Source organism: Odontesthes bonariensis, chromosome 23 (genome assembly GCF_027942865.1).
Source record: "Odontesthes bonariensis isolate fOdoBon6 chromosome 23, fOdoBon6.hap1, whole genome shotgun sequence".
Taxonomy (NCBI): Eukaryota; Metazoa; Chordata; class Actinopteri; order Atheriniformes; family Atherinopsidae; genus Odontesthes; species Odontesthes bonariensis.
Genome location: NC_134528.1, coordinates 21781955 through 21800012, shown reverse-complemented (window position 1 = coordinate 21800012; position 18058 = coordinate 21781955). Strand labels below are relative to the sequence as shown.

The 18058-nt window shown below is 40.4% G+C and overlaps 3 protein-coding genes and 1 non-coding gene across 5 annotated transcripts; 2 read left to right on the top strand and 2 right to left on the bottom strand.

The window, feature by feature from the left end:
- Nucleotides 1–1201: 1201 nt before the first annotated feature.
- plbd1b (phospholipase B domain containing 1b) lies at nucleotides 1202–8789 on the bottom strand. Its single transcript, XM_075457106.1, has 10 exons — nucleotides 8560–8789; nucleotides 8257–8340; nucleotides 7971–8112; nucleotides 7723–7869; nucleotides 7252–7396; nucleotides 5844–6044; nucleotides 3013–3153; nucleotides 2680–2865; nucleotides 2429–2535; nucleotides 1202–1954 (listed from the first exon to the last, which is right to left on the bottom strand). The coding sequence occupies exons 1-10, from the start codon at nucleotides 8787–8789 to the stop codon at nucleotides 1778–1780; spliced, it is 1560 nt and encodes a 519-aa protein (XP_075313221.1). The 3' UTR covers nucleotides 1202–1777.
- Nucleotides 8790–9712: 923 nt separating this feature from the next.
- Nucleotides 9713–9785, bottom strand: trnar-ccu (transfer RNA arginine (anticodon CCU)). The gene has a single exon. It is a non-coding gene; the product is annotated as a tRNA-Arg (tRNA).
- A 391-nt stretch (nucleotides 9786–10176) lies between these two features.
- cby1 (chibby 1, beta catenin antagonist) lies at nucleotides 10177–12054 on the top strand. 2 transcript variants are annotated; one of them, XM_075457358.1, is made up of 5 exons: nucleotides 10177–10265; nucleotides 10497–10595; nucleotides 10847–10952; nucleotides 11093–11205; nucleotides 11579–12054. In XM_075457358.1, the coding sequence occupies exons 1-5, from the start codon at nucleotides 10260–10262 to the stop codon at nucleotides 11657–11659; spliced, it is 405 nt and encodes a 134-aa protein (XP_075313473.1). In that variant the 5' UTR covers nucleotides 10177–10259; the 3' UTR covers nucleotides 11660–12054. The 2 variants fall into 2 exon arrangements, with proteins under 2 accessions (XP_075313473.1, XP_075313474.1); XM_075457359.1 differs by having other exon boundaries at nucleotides 10194–10350.
- An 808-nt stretch (nucleotides 12055–12862) lies between these two features.
- On the top strand, nucleotides 12863–16735 carry pdap1a (pdgfa associated protein 1a). Its single transcript, XM_075457666.1, has 6 exons — nucleotides 12863–13051; nucleotides 13815–13897; nucleotides 13975–14049; nucleotides 15379–15503; nucleotides 15654–15805; nucleotides 15981–16735. Exons 1-6 carry the CDS (start codon nucleotides 13039–13041, stop codon nucleotides 16013–16015), a joined length of 483 nt encoding a protein of 160 aa, XP_075313781.1. The 5' UTR covers nucleotides 12863–13038; the 3' UTR covers nucleotides 16016–16735.
- Nucleotides 16736–18058: the final 1323 nt, after the last annotated feature.

Below are 18058 nucleotides of genomic sequence, written 5' to 3'. Positions count from 1 at the left end.
GATATCCTTGAATTTAAACTAAGATCAGAATAAATACAAATTAACCAATTTTGTTTTATACAATGTCCAAGGTCTGGTTATTGTTGCCTGGTGTTGCAACAACTGCAACCACAAACCATGAAGTAGTCATATATAAGCTTCTTCATTACTATTTGCTTCGTGTAATTCCTGATTTCAGCTGTCTTAAAGGATTTTCAGTGGGAGTTTATGACTCATTGCCAGACAGTTTCAAACTGTCCATCTTTTCCTTCACAGCAATTGTTTTATGTCGCTGAATGTGTGCTTCTGGTTACAATCATTTCGAAAGACCAAAGAGCTTTTCCATTAACCCAGTCTTCTGACAATGAGCAGCATACTCAGCTCTAAAATGCTTTGGTAAGCTTGGGATTTCATCATTCATCCCCTTTGATACTTTGTGCTTCCAATATTATATCAGTAAAAGTTAGTTAGTTTTTATACACAATTTTGGATGCTCTCAGACAGGAATTTATTGGTTTATGTAAGTCATAAGAACACTGAAAAGTAAGTCCTTAGTTTATATTTTCATTTTGTTCATAGTATTAATTTAAACTATCTGTACAGTACTCTTTATGGGCTGCTACACGATGGGGTGGTGGTTAGCACCATTCACCTCATAACAAGAGGGTTTCAGGTTCAACTCCCAGCTGGAGCCTTTCTGTGTGGCGTTTGCATGTTCTCCCCGTGTATGCGTGGGTTCTCTCCAGGTACTCCAGCTTCTTCCCACTGCCCAAAAACATGCATGTTAGGTTAATTGGTGTTGGAGTGTGTGTGAGTGGCTGTTTGTCTCTGTGTGGCCCTGTGATGGACTGGTGACCTGTCCAGAGTGTACCCCACCTCTAACCCAATGACTGCTGGGATAGGCTCCGCAACCCAACCAACGGATTCAGCGTGTATAGAAAATGGATGGATGGATGTATTCTCCATTCCATTTAACAACAATTTTTTTGTTGTACGATGACAGTTCATGGGTGGAACTAGTTCTGGACAGGACTGTAGTTTGTAAGACTGATCGTATTTTTTTTTTTATCCTCTATGTAGCAAATCAAATCTTCATCTTGTGTTCTTTGCAAGACTAGAATGAACACTTGTTGGGTCATATAAAGCACAATTTATTCAATATGGAAACTTTATTGTTCAAATTTGCACAAAGTAAGTCAAAGTAAGTACGTTTTTTCCTCATTGTGTGAACCAGAATAAGCATTGCATAGAACTTCAAACAATAAACCATAGGAGAAACTTTTGCAGTCTGTGAAAACACCACAGACGAGTTCATAATCCATATGCTAATTAATTGTCATAATGCTGCCACTCATGGATCAACGCTGTGCCATAAGCCGTTTACCAATCATTAACATCTCATTCAGTCAAATGGCTGGTATTCAGTTCAAAAAGCAAACTGGTCCCTTAATTAGTTTAGGATGATGTTCTTGTTGATTAGTAATAAGTTTAATGACTGACAACTTCATATTTCATCCTATTAGTCGATTAACTGTAAAATAAAGGCGCGTAATGACACCAAAATCATATAGATAACACAGTTCACAATGGGATATGAAATTAGAATAAATGCAGTAATAATTAATAAATCAATAAAGTGAGACATTTTTATCACAGACTGGCATTTTTTCGCACTGTATTCAGAAATAACATGTGCACTTACAGGATTTTCAGTGTTGTGGCAGAACACTTTAGGATTCCTGGTTCAAAAAGGAAAGTGTGGAAGCTCCACCTGGCTGGATGGCATCTTTCTAAGCTCTCAGGGCTGACATATTGTGGGTCTCATGATGACAAAGTCAAATTTGTAGGTGTGTGGGAGACCCTGATGAGCCGTGAGGTTGAAGGATCGCCACGAGAATGGACGCAGGCCCCCCTGAGTTGTGGGGCCATTAATTGCCTCTGCAGCCAGCTGGAGAGCCATCTGGTAGTCCGTCACCTGTGGCGTGATATAGAAATGAGGGAGGGCTTAAAAGAAAGTGGAGCCATCTAATAAAGTTAATGCAACATACTGATAATGTACATGTAGATGTAGATTTTTGTTGCCATTTATGGAATAAGCTTCTGCCATACCCACACCCCTTTTGGATCAGTCATATGACCAATCACTGCAGGCTGGATGACAACTGATAATAATATATATGCTTAATGATTAAACAAAAAAAGAAAAAATGTGAAAATAAAACCAGACGCCATTGTGGCTTTATCACTTTCAGAAGTTGGGAACACGGGAGTATGTGATATTGGCGGGTTAATGCCAAACGGTTGTTTTTACTACAAGAGAATTTGACAAACATTCATGTTGTATTATACACAAAAAAAGAAAGATAAAGAAAAAAAATGAATCTCTCCACAAAAAAAACGTGTTTTTTTTTTTTTTGTTTGTATTTTGGCTCCAGACTTGCACTCTAACCTTTGTGTCATAGCAGCCTCCTGGGCGTGGTCTCCTTGGTCTCAGGTCGTTACGGCAACAGATGGTTTTACATGGGTGGCCTTTAGAGTAGGGATCTCTCTTGTAGTCTAAAACAGAACCGATTAAGCTTTTATTCATACTGGTTGCAATCTAAAAGGAACTACTTTATAGATAGTGTTTTCTTTTAAACTTCTAAAGTCATATGAGCCCAGGAAAGGATGCTAAAATATTAGGAATGTTGTTACACCTACTATTGTATCTCATTATGTGTTTGAGGGAGCTAAGGTCGGACACCTTGGCCTGGTCCCTGCGGAGGATTTTAGCTCGGGGACAGAGATCATAGGAAAAGTCTTCTCCGTATCTCTTCCACATCACACTGTACCCACTGAGGTTGTAGATCTCAACATGAAATGGTATGTTGTACGATGGCCAATAACCTGCCAAATGTAGCACACTGAAGGTAGAGGATGCCCAGACATATTATTTCCATAAAACAGACATTCTGGATTTGATTGAAAAATAAATAAATCCATTAAAGAAGAAACTATACAGGCAATCCAACACAGAGTAAGGTGGTTTCTTACCACTGCGTAAAGCTTGCGTCTGATCAGAATGCACCACCTTTCCTGGGATCTGCTCGACAACTGTCAGAGCTCCATTCCTGATGCTGTGACGCAGAGAAACCTTGCTCAGGTCCACCACCATATACTGGCTGTTATATGTACCTGAAAGACATAAAACTAAGTGATATCTGTGTCAAACTGATTAAAGTTGGTCAACATTGCATTGTTACGCTGTTGACACCCAACTCTATATATCTGTGGAACCTGAGAAAACTACAGCATTGCTGTGGAGACGTAAAGGCCTGGATGACCTGAGTTTCACTAGCTAACCATGTGGTTACAATGTGTTGCATTAGCTTCCAGTACCACCACAAAGAACGTGGGAGCATTTAAAACATGTTTGAGCAGGGCAGGACTTGTTCTTAAATTCACACATCAAACGAGTCTATGGAGCAACTTCTTTTCATCATTGTTGCTTCCAAATTCAGGAGCATCCTATCACAAAGAGACGATGAAAAACTGGCCCAGGCATTCATCACATCTAAGCTGGACTACTGTAATCCCATTTCAGCTTCATGCCTAAATAACATCCCAAATATTATGAAGTCGATCCGAAATGCTGGTACATATCGTACTTTTTTTTTCATATTCATTACTTTAATGCTCGTTCATGGCTAATGTTTCATTTAGACTTTTTGCTTATATTGTTATTCATGTTATTATCGTTTGGCTGTTATCTAAGATTTGCTTTCATAAGTACTGGTAATCTTTGAAACCTTTTATATTTCAGTTTTGGTTTCATTTGTGCCTCTTTAAAGTGACACTAGAGAAGTTTGTGAACCTCAAAACTGTGTGTTGACTTTTGTTTGCACATCCCTGGACCTGAAAGTGCCTTAGAGACCACAGTCCACAATTTTGGTTTCCAGGATGGCACTACACTGTTTTGCTTTACGCTCGCTTGATATTTTATTTTTTTCCCCAAGCTTTAGATGGCGTCATTAGCCGCATTCGGACAACGCAGTTCTAAGAACGCAGTTCTAAGAACGGTCCACCACAAATTTCGTTCTAATAACTGCCCTTCCCCAGGGGAACTGTTTCATTTTGCATTCGCACATGAGTCGGGACCCTGATAGAGACTGATGCGACGCAACCGTCTGCGACAGTGACGTGTTACTTTAGTGCCACACTCAGCAACAAAACAAAACAAAATCTGTGAAAAGTAAGGAGAGAAGAAAAAAACACCACAAAGAAGCTAATATGGAGAGCGGGGAGGCCACCGTGTTCATGGTCTGCATGATGGTAATATTAATCATGGACGATCACATCAGGCGTCTAACATCGAGGCTGGAAGAGCTCACAGAGAGAGTCATGAGACAAAGGATCGAGCGCAGGCCATACTTCATTCGTTTCATGAAGGAAGGAGAGCAGAGCACCGCAGACAAAGGAGACAACGTGTAAGTTTAACTTATTAAACACGCGCCGGTTGTGTCTGTGTCCTATGAGTAAACATTTCAGCCGTTGTTCTACTGTTAGCGTTGAACAGATTAGGAACATGAAGAAGCGGAAAACTGACAAGGGGCGTAGCTACCAACCACCAAACACCTCCGTCAGATGTGTTCCTATAGAACCCAGAACAGACCCAGCCTCGGAGAAGGAGCTAAAATGGTTATAGGAAGAGGGCCTTGGTCCCTAGTTCCTGTATGTCCGAATGCGGGAAAAAAACGGCCCCGTTCCTGAAAAGGTTATAGGAACTACAAAAGGTTCCTACAGTGGTAATGCTCCTTTTTTTGCCGCTTCAACACAACAGAAAAGTTAATGTGCATTGCTGTACATTTGTAGAGGTCGTGCTGAGGTTTGTTTTAACAACGGTGATGTTACGTCTTAGGGGGAGCCAAAGAGCAAAAGAAAGGGGCGGTTAAGCAGCCGCCCCATGTACAGAGGCTTAGTCCTCGATGCAGCAGACCCAGGTTTGACTCCTGCACCGTGCGGCCCTTTGCTGCGTGTCTTCCCCACCTCTCTGCTTCCTGTCTCTCTCACACTGTCCTATCATTAAAGGCATAAAAAGAGCAAAAGAAAAAGCCTTCCATGTTCTCGGGTGTTACTTTAAGTTTCGCTTCTGCTCTGTAAAGGACTTTCAGTGCACTTTTATTTGAACTCTTCTATATATAATTATTCAATCCGGGTTTAGTTGATATTTGCTGTTTTTCAAATCTACAAGCTGAAGTGCTGAATAAAAGACGAATACAAGTATTAACATGATAGGTCTAAATCTTCTTGTTTTTGGCGTTTGACTGGCACAGAAAGGGTAACAAGCACAGTCTTGCATGTGCCTGAGGGATTTGGGTTTAGTGGAAGATATTTTGTAAAGTTGCTTACTCACACCGACAATGACCTGACAGTCAGGAGTGGTAACCAAGGAGTGGTAAAGACCCTCGTGTTAACTGCCAAAAGGCGACCACAGCAGTTTGGTGGAATGGTGAATTTGAGAGGACACTCAAGAACACGCTGTCCTGCTCTCCTCCTGCTCTCCCATAGCAACGTGACGTGAAAGATCAAAGACATCTCCCAATTAACACACACACACACACACACACACACACACACACACACACACACAAAACTGCTGTGTAATGAGAACAACGCTCTGTTTGGGACTGCTAAATCTCTATGGAAATTTGTTCTGAGAATTTTCAAACAGCAGCAACCCACCTTTAGCCTCTTAAACTAATATGTAATACATTGACATGCTTGTCAATTACCCGGTCCTCATTATTCTCCTAAAATCTCTGTTGTTTGGTTTTGAATAAAACCAAAACGCACACGTATTGTAGCTCAGAACATCGTGATCTCACCTGAGCTGTATTTAGAGAAAACTTTTGCCCACTCCTCTCCATTGTGAGCCAGACTGTTGGCCAGGCGGACTCTTTGCCAGGCCAGTAAGCAGTGTGGACTAAGCTGGGAGAACAGAGATGCATTGAAAACACCGATGGAGGTCTGAGTCATCAGCAGGCCGCTCCCGAGGAGGTAGAAGTCATCGAGGGACATCAGGAAGCCTGGAGGAGGAAGGAGAGTGGGAGGAAAGTATGGTCTGCCTGACACAAAAGGTACAAAGATGTGATATGTGAAGGATTTGTGCTTTCTTAAAGCTTAAATGTTCTTTTACATATTTCATATATCAGAATTCTTGTTTCATTTCACAAGAAATTATTAATTTTACTTCTCTGCATTTTGTTATGTACTCCAGGATTTAAAAGCTCCAACACTTTTAGGTAAATAAATTTCTCAGCCGAACAGTGTTCACTTTAATGGATAGATCAGTCACTGCTGCCAGAGCTGGTATTGTGTCTCCAGTGGGCTTAGATATTGTCATCTGCTGTTTCTTTAATCCACATGTGCATTATCTTATCAGATATCTTATCAAATTGAGCATTATACGTAAATATATAGCAGTCAAAATTTGCACAACCCTAAACAGGTACAAAACTAAATTGCAGAAGAAGACATATTTGCAGTTTTAACTGCATTACAAGTTTATATTGGTAATTGTATAACTAACAATGCTCGTGGTGCTGTTAACAGTAATAAACAGCGGCAAAACAGTATTTCCGTCCCAATCTGCTGTGTGCAAGAAGGACACAAGAGTCCACATAAGCTCCGCGGGCACCAGTGTATTTTCTTTGCTTCAATTTAATATAGTGAAGTGATATCCGTGGCTTGCGGATCTCTAAAAATAGTCCCTTAAAACCACTTGTGTTCTGATAGCAACAGGCCATAAGAGGATTTTTCAAGGACTGGATCACTTGACAAATCTTTGGCCACATAATTACTCAGCCTCCTGTGACTCAGCAGCGAGGGAACACTTTCATCATTCTTTGGCTTTCTTGTGTACATTCGCTGAGCTGAGCGTTACCTTTGATCTTCCTAAGCCGAGAGCTTGGTACGAGAATCGTGGAAAAGTTTTTCGTTGAGGATCACGGCTCGTTCCTGGATGTCTGTGTTTATATTTTCCCAGGTGAAAATGTGACCATGTGGATTAAGGAAGAAGTAGTTCACCTCAGCTCAGGGCTGTTTGGAAGAAAGCTGGGATTAACTGCTCTGGAAAACTCTCACTGGCCAACTTTGTGCTGTTGAAAATGACGAGCGGCACACTTACTATTACTACTAACTTTACAAATGCTAGATTCGTCATCGTGATATCTGTAAAGAGACGTATTCCTTTACAGCTCCCATTTGTGATGTACTGTGACTGATTGTGTGTACCAGGGTAGCTGCTGAACGACATCCTTCCAGTGGCAGTGTGTGTGTCAGATACCCTGAAGTCCCAGAATTTATAGATTCTCATAGTGGCAGCAAAAGTATACCAGCTGGAGTGGCCAAACAGCAGGTTCTCAAAGCCTGGCAGCACCTTAGACAGAGAAGGAAAAAAAATAGCTATTGGTCAGGTTTTATTCCATTTTTTCCCGTAACAGTTACATCTTCTGTGTGCCACTTAAAAGGAATCCCAAAATCCAGTAGCAATTTGAAACAATATATTTAATAATGCACTTCTTCTAATTAAACTGCATCAACCAGTTTCGTCACCTCCGTTTGGACAGAGTCTTTTCTCCTTGAATGAGTCTAAGCAGAAGAGGAAATGTCCCCTCATCACCCTGGCCTTTTTTCTCATATAAAAGCAATTAGATCTACGTTGAGCTTTCCCTCACAGCTTGAGCCAAATGAGCTTGGCCTAACCTTTATTAGGGCAGTGCAGTGGCCCATTCCTGGCATCCTGAAAGCTCCGGTCCCTGCGGAGGAGTTGGGGCGAGGCGTCAGAGCTGGGATGAGGTCCAGGAGATCACCCACACCATTCAGGAACTGGACTGCAAACACCGATAGAGGCTGGGTAGGAAGGAGAGAGCAAAAGACAGAGATTAATGAACTGATCAGTTGTGACAACTCTTTAACCGCCTCAACCAACACACACGCAGACACAAACACACCTCTTTATGTTTGTTTTTGGCCCACTGCGCGGCTCCAGCATGGAGTCCATCCAGCTGGGCCAAGATCAGTCCCAGATGTTTCCACAGGGGGTCGTTGTTTCTCCTCAGTTTCACTTGCTCTCGGGCCCACTGGTCCTGTTTGCTGTGAATCATTCAGATGACAAAGTGGAAGCAAATCAGCTTCTCCAGTGTGGTGCCTGATTTTACCAGGCGAATACAAAGTTTTGAAGAGTGTCTCTCTTTCGCCGAAGAGGTGAAACAGAGGAAACACAACGCTGTACTGTACCTCAAAAAGTTTTTCAAGGGAGTTAAAACCTTCTCGTCCTTTATCAGCTGAGGATACATGTTGGAGTAATGACTGAACATCTGTCTACAACAGAGAAAGAAAAAGATCACTGGAGATTAAAACACATCTTTCCCCCTCCTCCCCCATGTGACATTTACAGTTAGCAGCTCCAACAATACAGACATATGAAGTGTTAGTGAACAACTAAGAATTGAATTGAACAAATGACCAGTTGTTGTGAAACGTCACAGAATGTTGGCCGATTTGCATTTTGTGCTTTTTGTCAAGAGCCATACCGCTCACCCAGCAGTGAGGAAACCCTCCAGGTAGCCAGCCAGGAAGAAGGTTGTCTCATCTTCCTGTGCAACTCCCCCATAACCTGCGCTGATCTCCAAGATGCCCCATCCAGAAAGGAGCAGAGTGTCATTGAAGTAACCATAGGCTCCCCCCTCTGTCTCTATCACCCCTTCACTCAGGATCACGCTTTTCTGGGCAGCATCCCAGTGCACAGTGGCCTCTTGGAGCTCTACCATTGTAGGAGGATCGACAGGGTTACAGGGTTGAGGTTAGATAACGCACATTATGTAAGATAATGTCATGACACTTAAAGAATATTCTATGAGAAAAAATGCAGCCATTTTTGAAATGTTACATTTTCTTGTGCGTTCCTGGACTAGCTGTCAAGAGAATATTAATTTCCACGTACCTTCACAATTATTCACACTGACTGGAATGGTTCCTGTTAGAATTTACTTCTTTTTTTTATAAAAAGTGAATCTGATTTATGTGATGGTTAAGAATACAAGGGCATTCATACAATGCTGCTGGTAAACACTAGTAGATGTGAAACAACATAAAAAACAACACAAAATTGATTTAATCCACATGTAAATTGCTGAAATCTAAACACTGGTGTGATACTCTAATGCTAAAAACAAGCAAACAAGTGAATAAATATTTTAGATAAAAATGTCTATAAAATCTTTGTAGAAAATTATCTAATAATTTCCAGCATGTCCTCTATCTGCATCTGCCCACAAGAGATATTTTTACATAGCGTCGAGGGGAATATCTGGATGGATCAAAAAACAGATAAAGTCTTATACAGATATAACAGCTAAATTACTCACGGTAAGATTGCATCTTATTGGACGTTGTTTTGAAGACATCCATATGTTGCACCGATACAGCCAAAGTGCTCAGCAGTACCAGTAAACTGATGGTCCGTGTCTCCATGTCAGCTGATAGTGCGTCGTCCGTCATGTATTTCAGTGAAGAGACAATATTGCTGCTTTGAGAGTTGCCGTGATGGAGTGAGAGTACTTGGGACCATGAACGGTTGCAAATTTTTCCATCATTTTCAATCAAAACAAAAACAAAACTAAAAGATAAATATTTTAAGAAACTAAGTAGAAATTAAAATTGTTACATTGATTCAATGGTCTAAAAACGTTACCACCCCAGATGGGACTCGAACCCACAATCCCTGGCTTAGGAGGCCAGTGCCTTATCCATTAGGCCACTGGGGCGCGACATTTGCCAAGGGGAGATAATTAGATCTTATTATATGATAGCAGTCTTAACAATGGTCTATTATTTTTTTGCATTTGCTTAATTGTACGAAATTTCAACTTCAATGGACGAAATGATATCAGTTTGCTTTTCAAGAACTTCAAGATCATGGCTTGAACAGATCACCATGGTGACGCTGTTTGGTAAGGGACGATTCCATTGCCATCCTAAAATGAGGTATCTGTGTCATCCCAAAAAACGAATTTGTATTGAAATGTTTAAACACTGTCTTAAATAAAGCATTGCATCGTCAAATGAAATTTCATATTTTTACATCTTGGCCATGTTGGATTAATTTTCCGAGCAAATTTGCACTTCGGTTAGGCAACGCGTCACCAATTTATGGAACTTTCGCACTTGCGCAGTAGCAAGCATGTTTGTGGAGAAGGAAATTTCAACCACAGCGTTAAGACTTTAAATAGATAGTCTGTATGGAGGTAAATATATTAGTTATATATTTTTAGAGACACAACAGCTACTAACACATCTGATTGGCAGAGGAGAGTTTCAGTTACATGTCAGGTATGAGTTATTCATACAGCTAGCTTGTGTTAGCCACCTAGGATTAGCGCGGTGGTGTACCGTTAGCAACTATAAACACAGGGTAGCTAGACAGCAAGTGCTATTAAACCTTTCTAATTACTATTGATGTATCCTGTCTTATACAGGACCTGAAAAAATCACTAAAGATGCCGCTCTTTGGAAACACTTTCAGTCCGAAGAAGACTCCTCCTCGCAAATCTGCATCTCTTTCCAGCCTTCACACGGTGAGTGGAGCGAGTCTTTTATCTGTCAGCATCAGTTAACGAAATGTATGATACTGTTGTAACGAAACAACACTATATCTCCTTGATATAACATTCAGTAAATTCACACATCAAACAAGCCAGTTAATAATTCTGTTTTAGGACACGTTTTATGATAGTTTAACAGAGGCTGGGGCATGAGCTCTTGTGCGATTGCTCATTGTCTGCACATTCAGAGTATTCTGATGATTTTACCCTCTCCTCTCCTTAAGTTGGATCGTTCAACAAGAGAAATAGAACTTGGCCTCGAGTATGGACCACCTGCGATGAACATTGGAGGCCATAGCTGGAAATTTGAAGAAGGACAGTGGATAACAGGTAACAGCTTTTATGATTCTGAAGGCAGACTAATACAGTTGGATATCGTGTCCTCTCTGGTGTTTTTGTTTGTTTTGTTTTTCAGTATCTGAAAGGCCAACACAGCACAAATTAAGTTTCTCCTTTGTTCTTAAAACCAGAATCTCTTGGAAATACGTCCGGCAGGGAATTGCAGCGGCTTAAAAAGAGAAATGTGCAACTGGAAGAGGAAAATAACCTTTTAAAACTGAAGATTGAACTTCTCCTGGATATGGTGAGACCTGAACAGCTGCCATTATTATGTTCCCACATTCCCAGTAATGATAAAGATGCTATAGGAGACTCTTTGGAAGGAAAGTTTAATACAACCTTCCTTTAGCAGACTGCTTTCAGACCCATGCAGTGACCTTGGAAAGAAAATGTTTTATTTTTTGCCAATTCTGAAAAGTCCAACAGACACCATCACCGTCAAGGTGTATATCTATGCATTGAATAAGGTTAGCCAAAGACTAAGTCCAGGACTGGTTCTGCAAGGGGTTGCTTAATATGTTTCAATATGACACTTAATTACCAGGTAAATTGATTCTGTCATTTAGTTTCGTTCACCAAAGCACTTGAATAATAATATTTCATCTCTATTTTTAAAGCTGACTGAAACTACAGTAGATTACCACCTGATGGAGAAGGAAATTGAAGATATAAAGACTCAACATCGAAGAAAAAAATGACTAATCTAATCTAGTCCCTCCATGATAAGTAATGTTTTAAAGCAGAAATGGGTACCTTTGCCTCGTATTCATTCACACATAATTAGAAGGTTATTGACTTAACAAGATCAAGAAAGAAAACTCCCTGGATAAATAAAGGGGTCTCACGCTTATTTTCACAACGAGGACACATTTAAGCCCTTTAAAGAAACAAGAAAAAGGGATTCAGAGGCTCCCTGTCTTTGTTCTTTCCTGCATTTGATTCAATCTGAATCCAGTAAGGGCATCCATTTTTCAGCACACACTTTTTTTTTTACACATTGCACATGTGTATGGTATTTAAAAACTGTTTTTATTATTTTTGTACTTGCTGTGTTCCTTTGTCTGTAAACTGAAAATTAAATTGCTGGAAAACAGATGTTTTTTTTCTCTTCTATCATTCAGTTGTTGCTTTTGACCTTTCCTCCTTTTTATCAGTGTCATTGTCTTCTCTTTCTGTACTGTATAATTATTTTATTTGAGTTATTCTTGGCCTTGGAAACAGAAGAATGACCTTTTTTTTTTTATCACACTTTCAAACTTTTTGAGAGCTTTTAGATCCAGCTCAGTCAGTTGGTCGTGGCCTTTACATTACATACTATTACAGTCATTTTGCAGACGCTTTTATCCAAAGCGACTTACAATAAGTGTGATCAACATCGGTAAGCAAATGAACTTCAGGTCACAAGAAATCATAAGTGCATTTCCTTCCAAAACCAAACAGCTAAGAGCATAACTAGTGCTAGAGTAAGTGCAATAAGTTTGGTACTTAGACAAATGGGAAAAAGTCCATTTCGAAAACAAAGACAATTTAGGAAACAAATAGCCTTGTGCTGCATTTTATCCCTTTGAAAGTTAGTTAGGAATTCCACATTTGAATTGAATTGGATTGGATGTAACTGGGTTTGAGTGACAGCTTGTTTCCTTTCTCAATAAGGTGTCCTGAAACGACTCTTGTTTAAATTCTTTTGTAAGACTATAAGCCCACAGAACCGTACTTTTCCCCGTGTTAGAACTGCGCATAATTATTATCTTGTATTAAAGTCATCAAAACTAATCACATTAATCAAAGTAGAATCTTTTCTGGATGAGTGTTGAGAGCGCGAGTCTCTTCGTTTAATTGGTAGATGCACATTTCAGACGCTCTGTAAAGCGATTGGTCTGATGCTCCCTACTGCGCATGCGAATTCGGCCTTGAGTGACAGAAGGCGTCCGTCGACGTTGCTGCTACTAGCGGGAGAGACGAAGTAGTTTCTAGCCTATATTTTTAAGCACTTTAAACCACCGACTTTGCCTCTTAACTGTTGTATCGTACGGCGATATTGTGGTGTACTCTTTCTTCAATATATTCATTTTTAACAATGCCGCGCGGTGGTAAGTATAGTTATTGTCTGACTAAGTGTAATATTCCGTTCTACAGTGAGCTAAATCTAGGCAGCGGGCTGTTAGCTTATGTAGCATCAATTCCCGTCGAATTCTCACGTTAGCTATTAGCATGCTAAATGGTTAGCATACTACTATTTGTTGAGTATGAGCGGGTCAGTAAGACTCCGCATGTAATGGGCAGCGGTTTAAAAATGTGCAGTTGTATATAGATATCAGCCTGCCACTTAATTGGGCATGTGAAACAACTGGAATGGTTACATTTCTTAAAATATCCAGTACCATGTGCACACGAGACCGCGTTGGTCGGCTTTGACATTTTACCCTTTAAATTAGTTTTCGGTCGACAAACGTTGATTGTATCACTTGTTACCGACATAAACGTTTACACAAAGTATTCACTAGGAGTTATTGGGGTTGTTTTGGCCCAGCATTCACCGGTACCACTCGCCGGCCATGACGTTTGCTAGTGAATGGAGCATCCCCCTCGCTCACTGAACGTCACACCAGATATAAGGCTGATATGCTGTTTACCATAAATGCTTATTGGGGATCATGTATTCCCGAGAACTGCTGGGTCAAATAATATTATACAGTTATTTTTTCTTTTTAAGTCCTACCAGCCAAGTAGCCTGAACCAAAGTGTCTCCAACTGCACTGAAAGGAATGCTATAACCCCCCCCCCTTTGATAATGACATTTATAAGCCTGTTTAGCGTTTACTTGACATGACAACTTAGACAATTGTGTTGTAGGTAAAAAGGGTCACAAGGGCCGAGGGAAACAGTTCAGCAACCCAGAGGAGATTGATCGGCAGATGAGAGCCCAGAGAGAGAAGGTGAGTACAAGATTTGCAGCAAATTCAAAGTCGCCTTCGAACCGGATCTAATGTAATTGTATGTGTGTTTTTTACAGGAAGAAAATGCTGGTGCGGAGAAGGAAAGCTCTGAGGAGTCTGAGGAGGAGAGCAGCAGTGATGAGGAATCAGATGTAAGTAAGGCCAAAGGCCTCAAAAAAAAACTTCTGTTCATGAAATTGTCAGTCGGTGCAGTTTTTTTTAATAAGAAAGACCAGAATTTCATGCTTAGTTGATGTAGCTTTTAATTGATCATTTGTGTTCAGGGTCCTGTAAAGCTTTTGTGACTAAATCTGGCTGGTTACTACTTAAAAGATTTATTTTTTCTTTCTCTTAAATTTTCTAAATATCCCTCCCCCACCAGTGAATCTCTAATTCTGGCACACTTGTCGCGTCCAAATTCTTTTGCAAGGTAGCTGTATACCTGAGACATCAAAATTGCAAGAGAATCCATCTTGCCAGGTTCTTGGGCAGAGCTGCAGACCGCAGCTGGCAGCTCTGGTGCTCCTAAATGTACATTTAGAGAGCAACAGCATAAAATTTCTTAGTGTTTCTACCTCGTAAACTGTCAGGAGAATAGGTCTTCTCCTTTTCCAAACTGAGATCATCTGCCGATTGCACATCTTATGGTCATCGTGAATGTGTGAGTGTGGTTTGAGTGGAAGGTCTAAATGGTCTTTTTGTTTTGGAAAATCAGCCAACAGTTCAAATGGCGTAAGAGCTAAACTGGGATGTTTATTGACACGACAGATAACAGCCCGCATAGCTTTGACCCAACCCAGCAGGCTTGTGTTGGCTCTGATATGAAATTACAATAATGAATGAAGAGGGGTTTCGCACGGATGAACCTAGTTGGTAAGATTTTGTCACACTCCCCCAAAAGAACGGTTGCCAAATGCAAACAAGTGGTCGCAGCCTGTAGTCATACTCTAAGCCATCAGCTTTTCGCAAAAAAAATACATAACTTAGCCCGATCAGGGTCTTATAGTGGTATCTCTGCGCAGTTTTAGCAGCGAACGGTCTACAATGGCGTCTCCGATTCTGCTTGTGGCGCTTTGTTGATTTCATTGACGTTTGCTCATAAGTGATGAACAGAGGGTTCATTCAGTCACCTGCTGGGTGTTTTGAGAAAGTTCCTCCCCTTCTCACAATGGTTCTGTGTAACAAATCATCTGGTGGGTCAGGGTAATGTTCTGAGCCTGAAATTTAAAAACGACAAAGTTTTTACTTCCATGATGTTTCTGGCGATTTAAAAACATTCAGCGTTGGTATCGTTTCTCACTTGTTCAATGTTTTTTGACTTGAGCCAGTTGTGAGATGGAATAAAGGCACGAAAACGACAATAAGCCTTGAAATTAGGACAAAACTAGACTTTACAGAAGCAAGAAGATCAGACTTGTTGCAAGTTTTTTGCTGCTCTCTTTGGGCTTGTGACCGAGGCTCTAACTGTTCTTTTTACACAGTCAAAGAAGAGGAGTGGAGTCGAGGGGCTTATAGAGATCGAGAATCCCAACCGCGTGTCTCAGAAGAGCAAGAAGGTGACTGAAATCGATGTCAGTGCTCCCAAAGAGCTATCGCGCAGAGAGAGGTGTGTCTGCATTCATTTATGGTCTAGCTTTTTTGTGATTGTCGTGTCCTAAACTCCAATATGCCCCTTGAGGTTTATTGCAAAGTATGGCAGTTAAGTTCTACTCTTGGTATAGCTCGCTTTTCTGTTTTTTTTTTTTTTTTTTTTCAGAGAGGAAATAGAGAAGCAGAAATCAAAGGAACGTTACATGAAGCTTCATCTTGAGGGTAAAACTGAGCAGGCCAGAGCTGACCTGGCCAGACTGGCGATCATCAAGAAACAGAGGGAAGATGCTGCCAAGAAGCGAGATGAACTCAGGAAAGGTAAGAAAAAGAAAAGCACACACCGATTAACCTTGCAGAAAGTAGAAGAAAAAGATTATTTGAATAGCTGCAGTTAAAAACAAAATGCATCTTATCTTTAATGGAGTAAGTTTATGGATTTATTAGATTCAAGAGCAACTAGTAGGATGTTGTCAATGTTGTTGTTTTTTCTTAGAAAAAGATGCTGAAGAGTCCAAAGCAAAGCGCTAGTGCTCCACCTGTAAGCTTCGACACACACTTCACTCTCAGAGGGATGGTAGGAGGAAGAAGAAGAAGAAGAGGAGGAGGAGGAGGAAGAAGAGGAAGAGGAGAACTGGGAGGGGACCAATATGGGTGACATAAGATCAGGGCCGCCGCTGAACTCCTGTCTCTCACTTAAAATCAGAGGGGCGTGGATCTTCCATGACTGTATGGTCTGCACAGGGAAAACAGGTGAAGCGAAGCAAGGTGAAGAGGAATGCAACATTTGGAATGCCTTTAATTTTCTTTGAAATTATTTTGAGGTTCAAGACGAGACATTAGCAGGTTTTCCATGTGCCTTGCAGCCTTTTCACTCCTCTTACCAGGATTTTAATTCTAAAGCTGCTAAAAAAAGTCCCATTCCTTATGATTCATATGTTTTTAGAAGGTTATGTAATAGACGTTTTCCGAGCGGGTATTACAGTGAGGATTTCTTTGGTGCTTTACTCATCCTTTGATTTGTTTTGTAAGACGGGAAGCCAGGTGATGGAGGAGCGAATTAAACTGTTCTGAGGAAAATCTGATGCATACGGATTCAGTTTTCTATGTTCACTGGTTTGTTCTGGGTTTACAATTGCATGCTGTTCCACAGCTTTTAATTTAATCAACAGCTAAGTGGATGTGTTGCATTAAATGTATTTTTCCCTTCTCTTCAAAAAATTAAATAAATTCAGAATCTTCAGTGTTTCACCCCCCCCCCCCCCCCCCCCCCCCCCCTCCATTTGTTCCAGTTTAGTTCTGGCTTTGAACTTTTTTCATTTGACACTTTACTGACAGATCTTCTCCCACATTTTACTCCCTTCGATCAACTCATTGCTCCTCTCTCAGAAATGTTTCTTGTGTGTTTTGCTTAAAGCTTCTCAGTATGCTTAAGTTGTAAAACATTAGTGCTGGGACAGACCGCCTCTGACTGTGGTCTTGTCCTGTTTCTAATGGGGTCATGTGTAGAAGACACATTGTTTTTCTTTTTTTTTCTTTAAAGTTGACACATGGCCAGCTCACAGTCTTTCTCTTGTAATCAAAGCTTATAGAGATAAAAATAGTTTAGTTAGTTTACAGCTGACGCATCAGAATTGAACACTACCACCAACTTTTCTCCCTGCAAAAAAAAAAAAAAAAGCTGAGAAAGAGGTTACACTGCTGGTCTTTTGTATTGTTTCTGCTTCACAGGTGTGCTTAACATCTAACATGTTGCTGATTTGGAATAGTCTTGAACAGGAAAATGGTTTTCCTTTGAACATTTAGGAAGTTTGATTAAAAATTCTTGAACCCACAAAATGTTAGAAATGTAGCCGCAGCATAAAAAAATCCTCATTTTCCATCCTGGATTTGAAGGCTTTTTAAAGAATAAAATCCTCAAAAGGTGTGACTTGTGTTAATATTGCGAATTTGTCTCTGTGGTTGAAAGCAGACCGGATTTATGCTTTGGATCAGTTGGATTGGTGTTTATTTTTTGTTTGTTTCTTATCCTACTCTTACATTCATTTTGTCAGTGCCACCACTAGACTGCAGCATCTGTCAGGGACCAAAGTTGTTACAGTGTCTCTAGCAGGAAATTCAACAGTGCAACGGAATGATGGCTGGATGCAATTTGTTTAATATCTAAATAAAGAGTGCAGTGGTCATTGGTTTACAAAAAAAAAAAAAAAATGTGTCTCTTAAATCTACAGGATTTCCACAGAAGTCACGCAGTGCTGTAAGCTGAAATGTTGAGGGGTGATATTGGGCCATCAAATACACCCACAATTAGTCAGGTGTGTGCGTTTAGTTGCTGTTGCATCTTTTTTTATTTTTATTTTTTTACTTCAACTGCTTCTTTTCATTTTACAGAAGCAGGTTGGTGTTTGGTTCTTGTTTTTTTTTTTTTTGGTTGTGAGCGACCTTTATCCCATGGTTTTCTCACATCACAAGGTTTCATATCTGAGACGAGGTGATTGGCCTTTGATAAAAGACAATTTATGAAAAAAAAAACTATTTTGTAAATGTCCATTATCATTATCTGGTGCCAACATG

Excerpts from the sequence above, each read along its gene's own strand:
- pdap1a (XM_075457666.1), top strand. Across the intron at positions 14,050-15,378 it reads GCAGTGATGAGGAATCAGAT|TCAAAGAAGAGGAGTGGAGT; the intron begins GTAAGTAAGGCC and ends CTTTTTACACAG. Across the intron at positions 15,504-15,653 it reads GAGCTATCGCGCAGAGAGAG|AGAGGAAATAGAGAAGCAGA; the intron begins GTGTGTCTGCAT and ends TTTTTTTTTCAG.
- plbd1b (XM_075457106.1), bottom strand. The coding sequence starts at position 8,789 with ATGGTAGAGCTCCAAGAGGCCACTGTGCACTGGGATGCTGCCCAGAAA. Across the intron at positions 8,113-8,256 it reads CCCTTGAAAAACTTTTTGAG|CAAACAGGACCAGTGGGCCC; the intron begins GTACAGTACAGC and ends AATGATTCACAG. Across the intron at positions 2,866-3,012 it reads GACGCAAGCTTTACGCAGTG|GTTATTGGCCATCGTACAAC; the intron begins GTAAGAAACCAC and ends TACATTTGGCAG.
- cby1 (XM_075457358.1), top strand. Across the intron at positions 10,953-11,092 it reads AGAAGGACAGTGGATAACAG|AATCTCTTGGAAATACGTCC; the intron begins GTAACAGCTTTT and ends TCTTAAAACCAG. Across the intron at positions 11,206-11,578 it reads TTGAACTTCTCCTGGATATG|CTGACTGAAACTACAGTAGA; the intron begins GTGAGACCTGAA and ends CTATTTTTAAAG.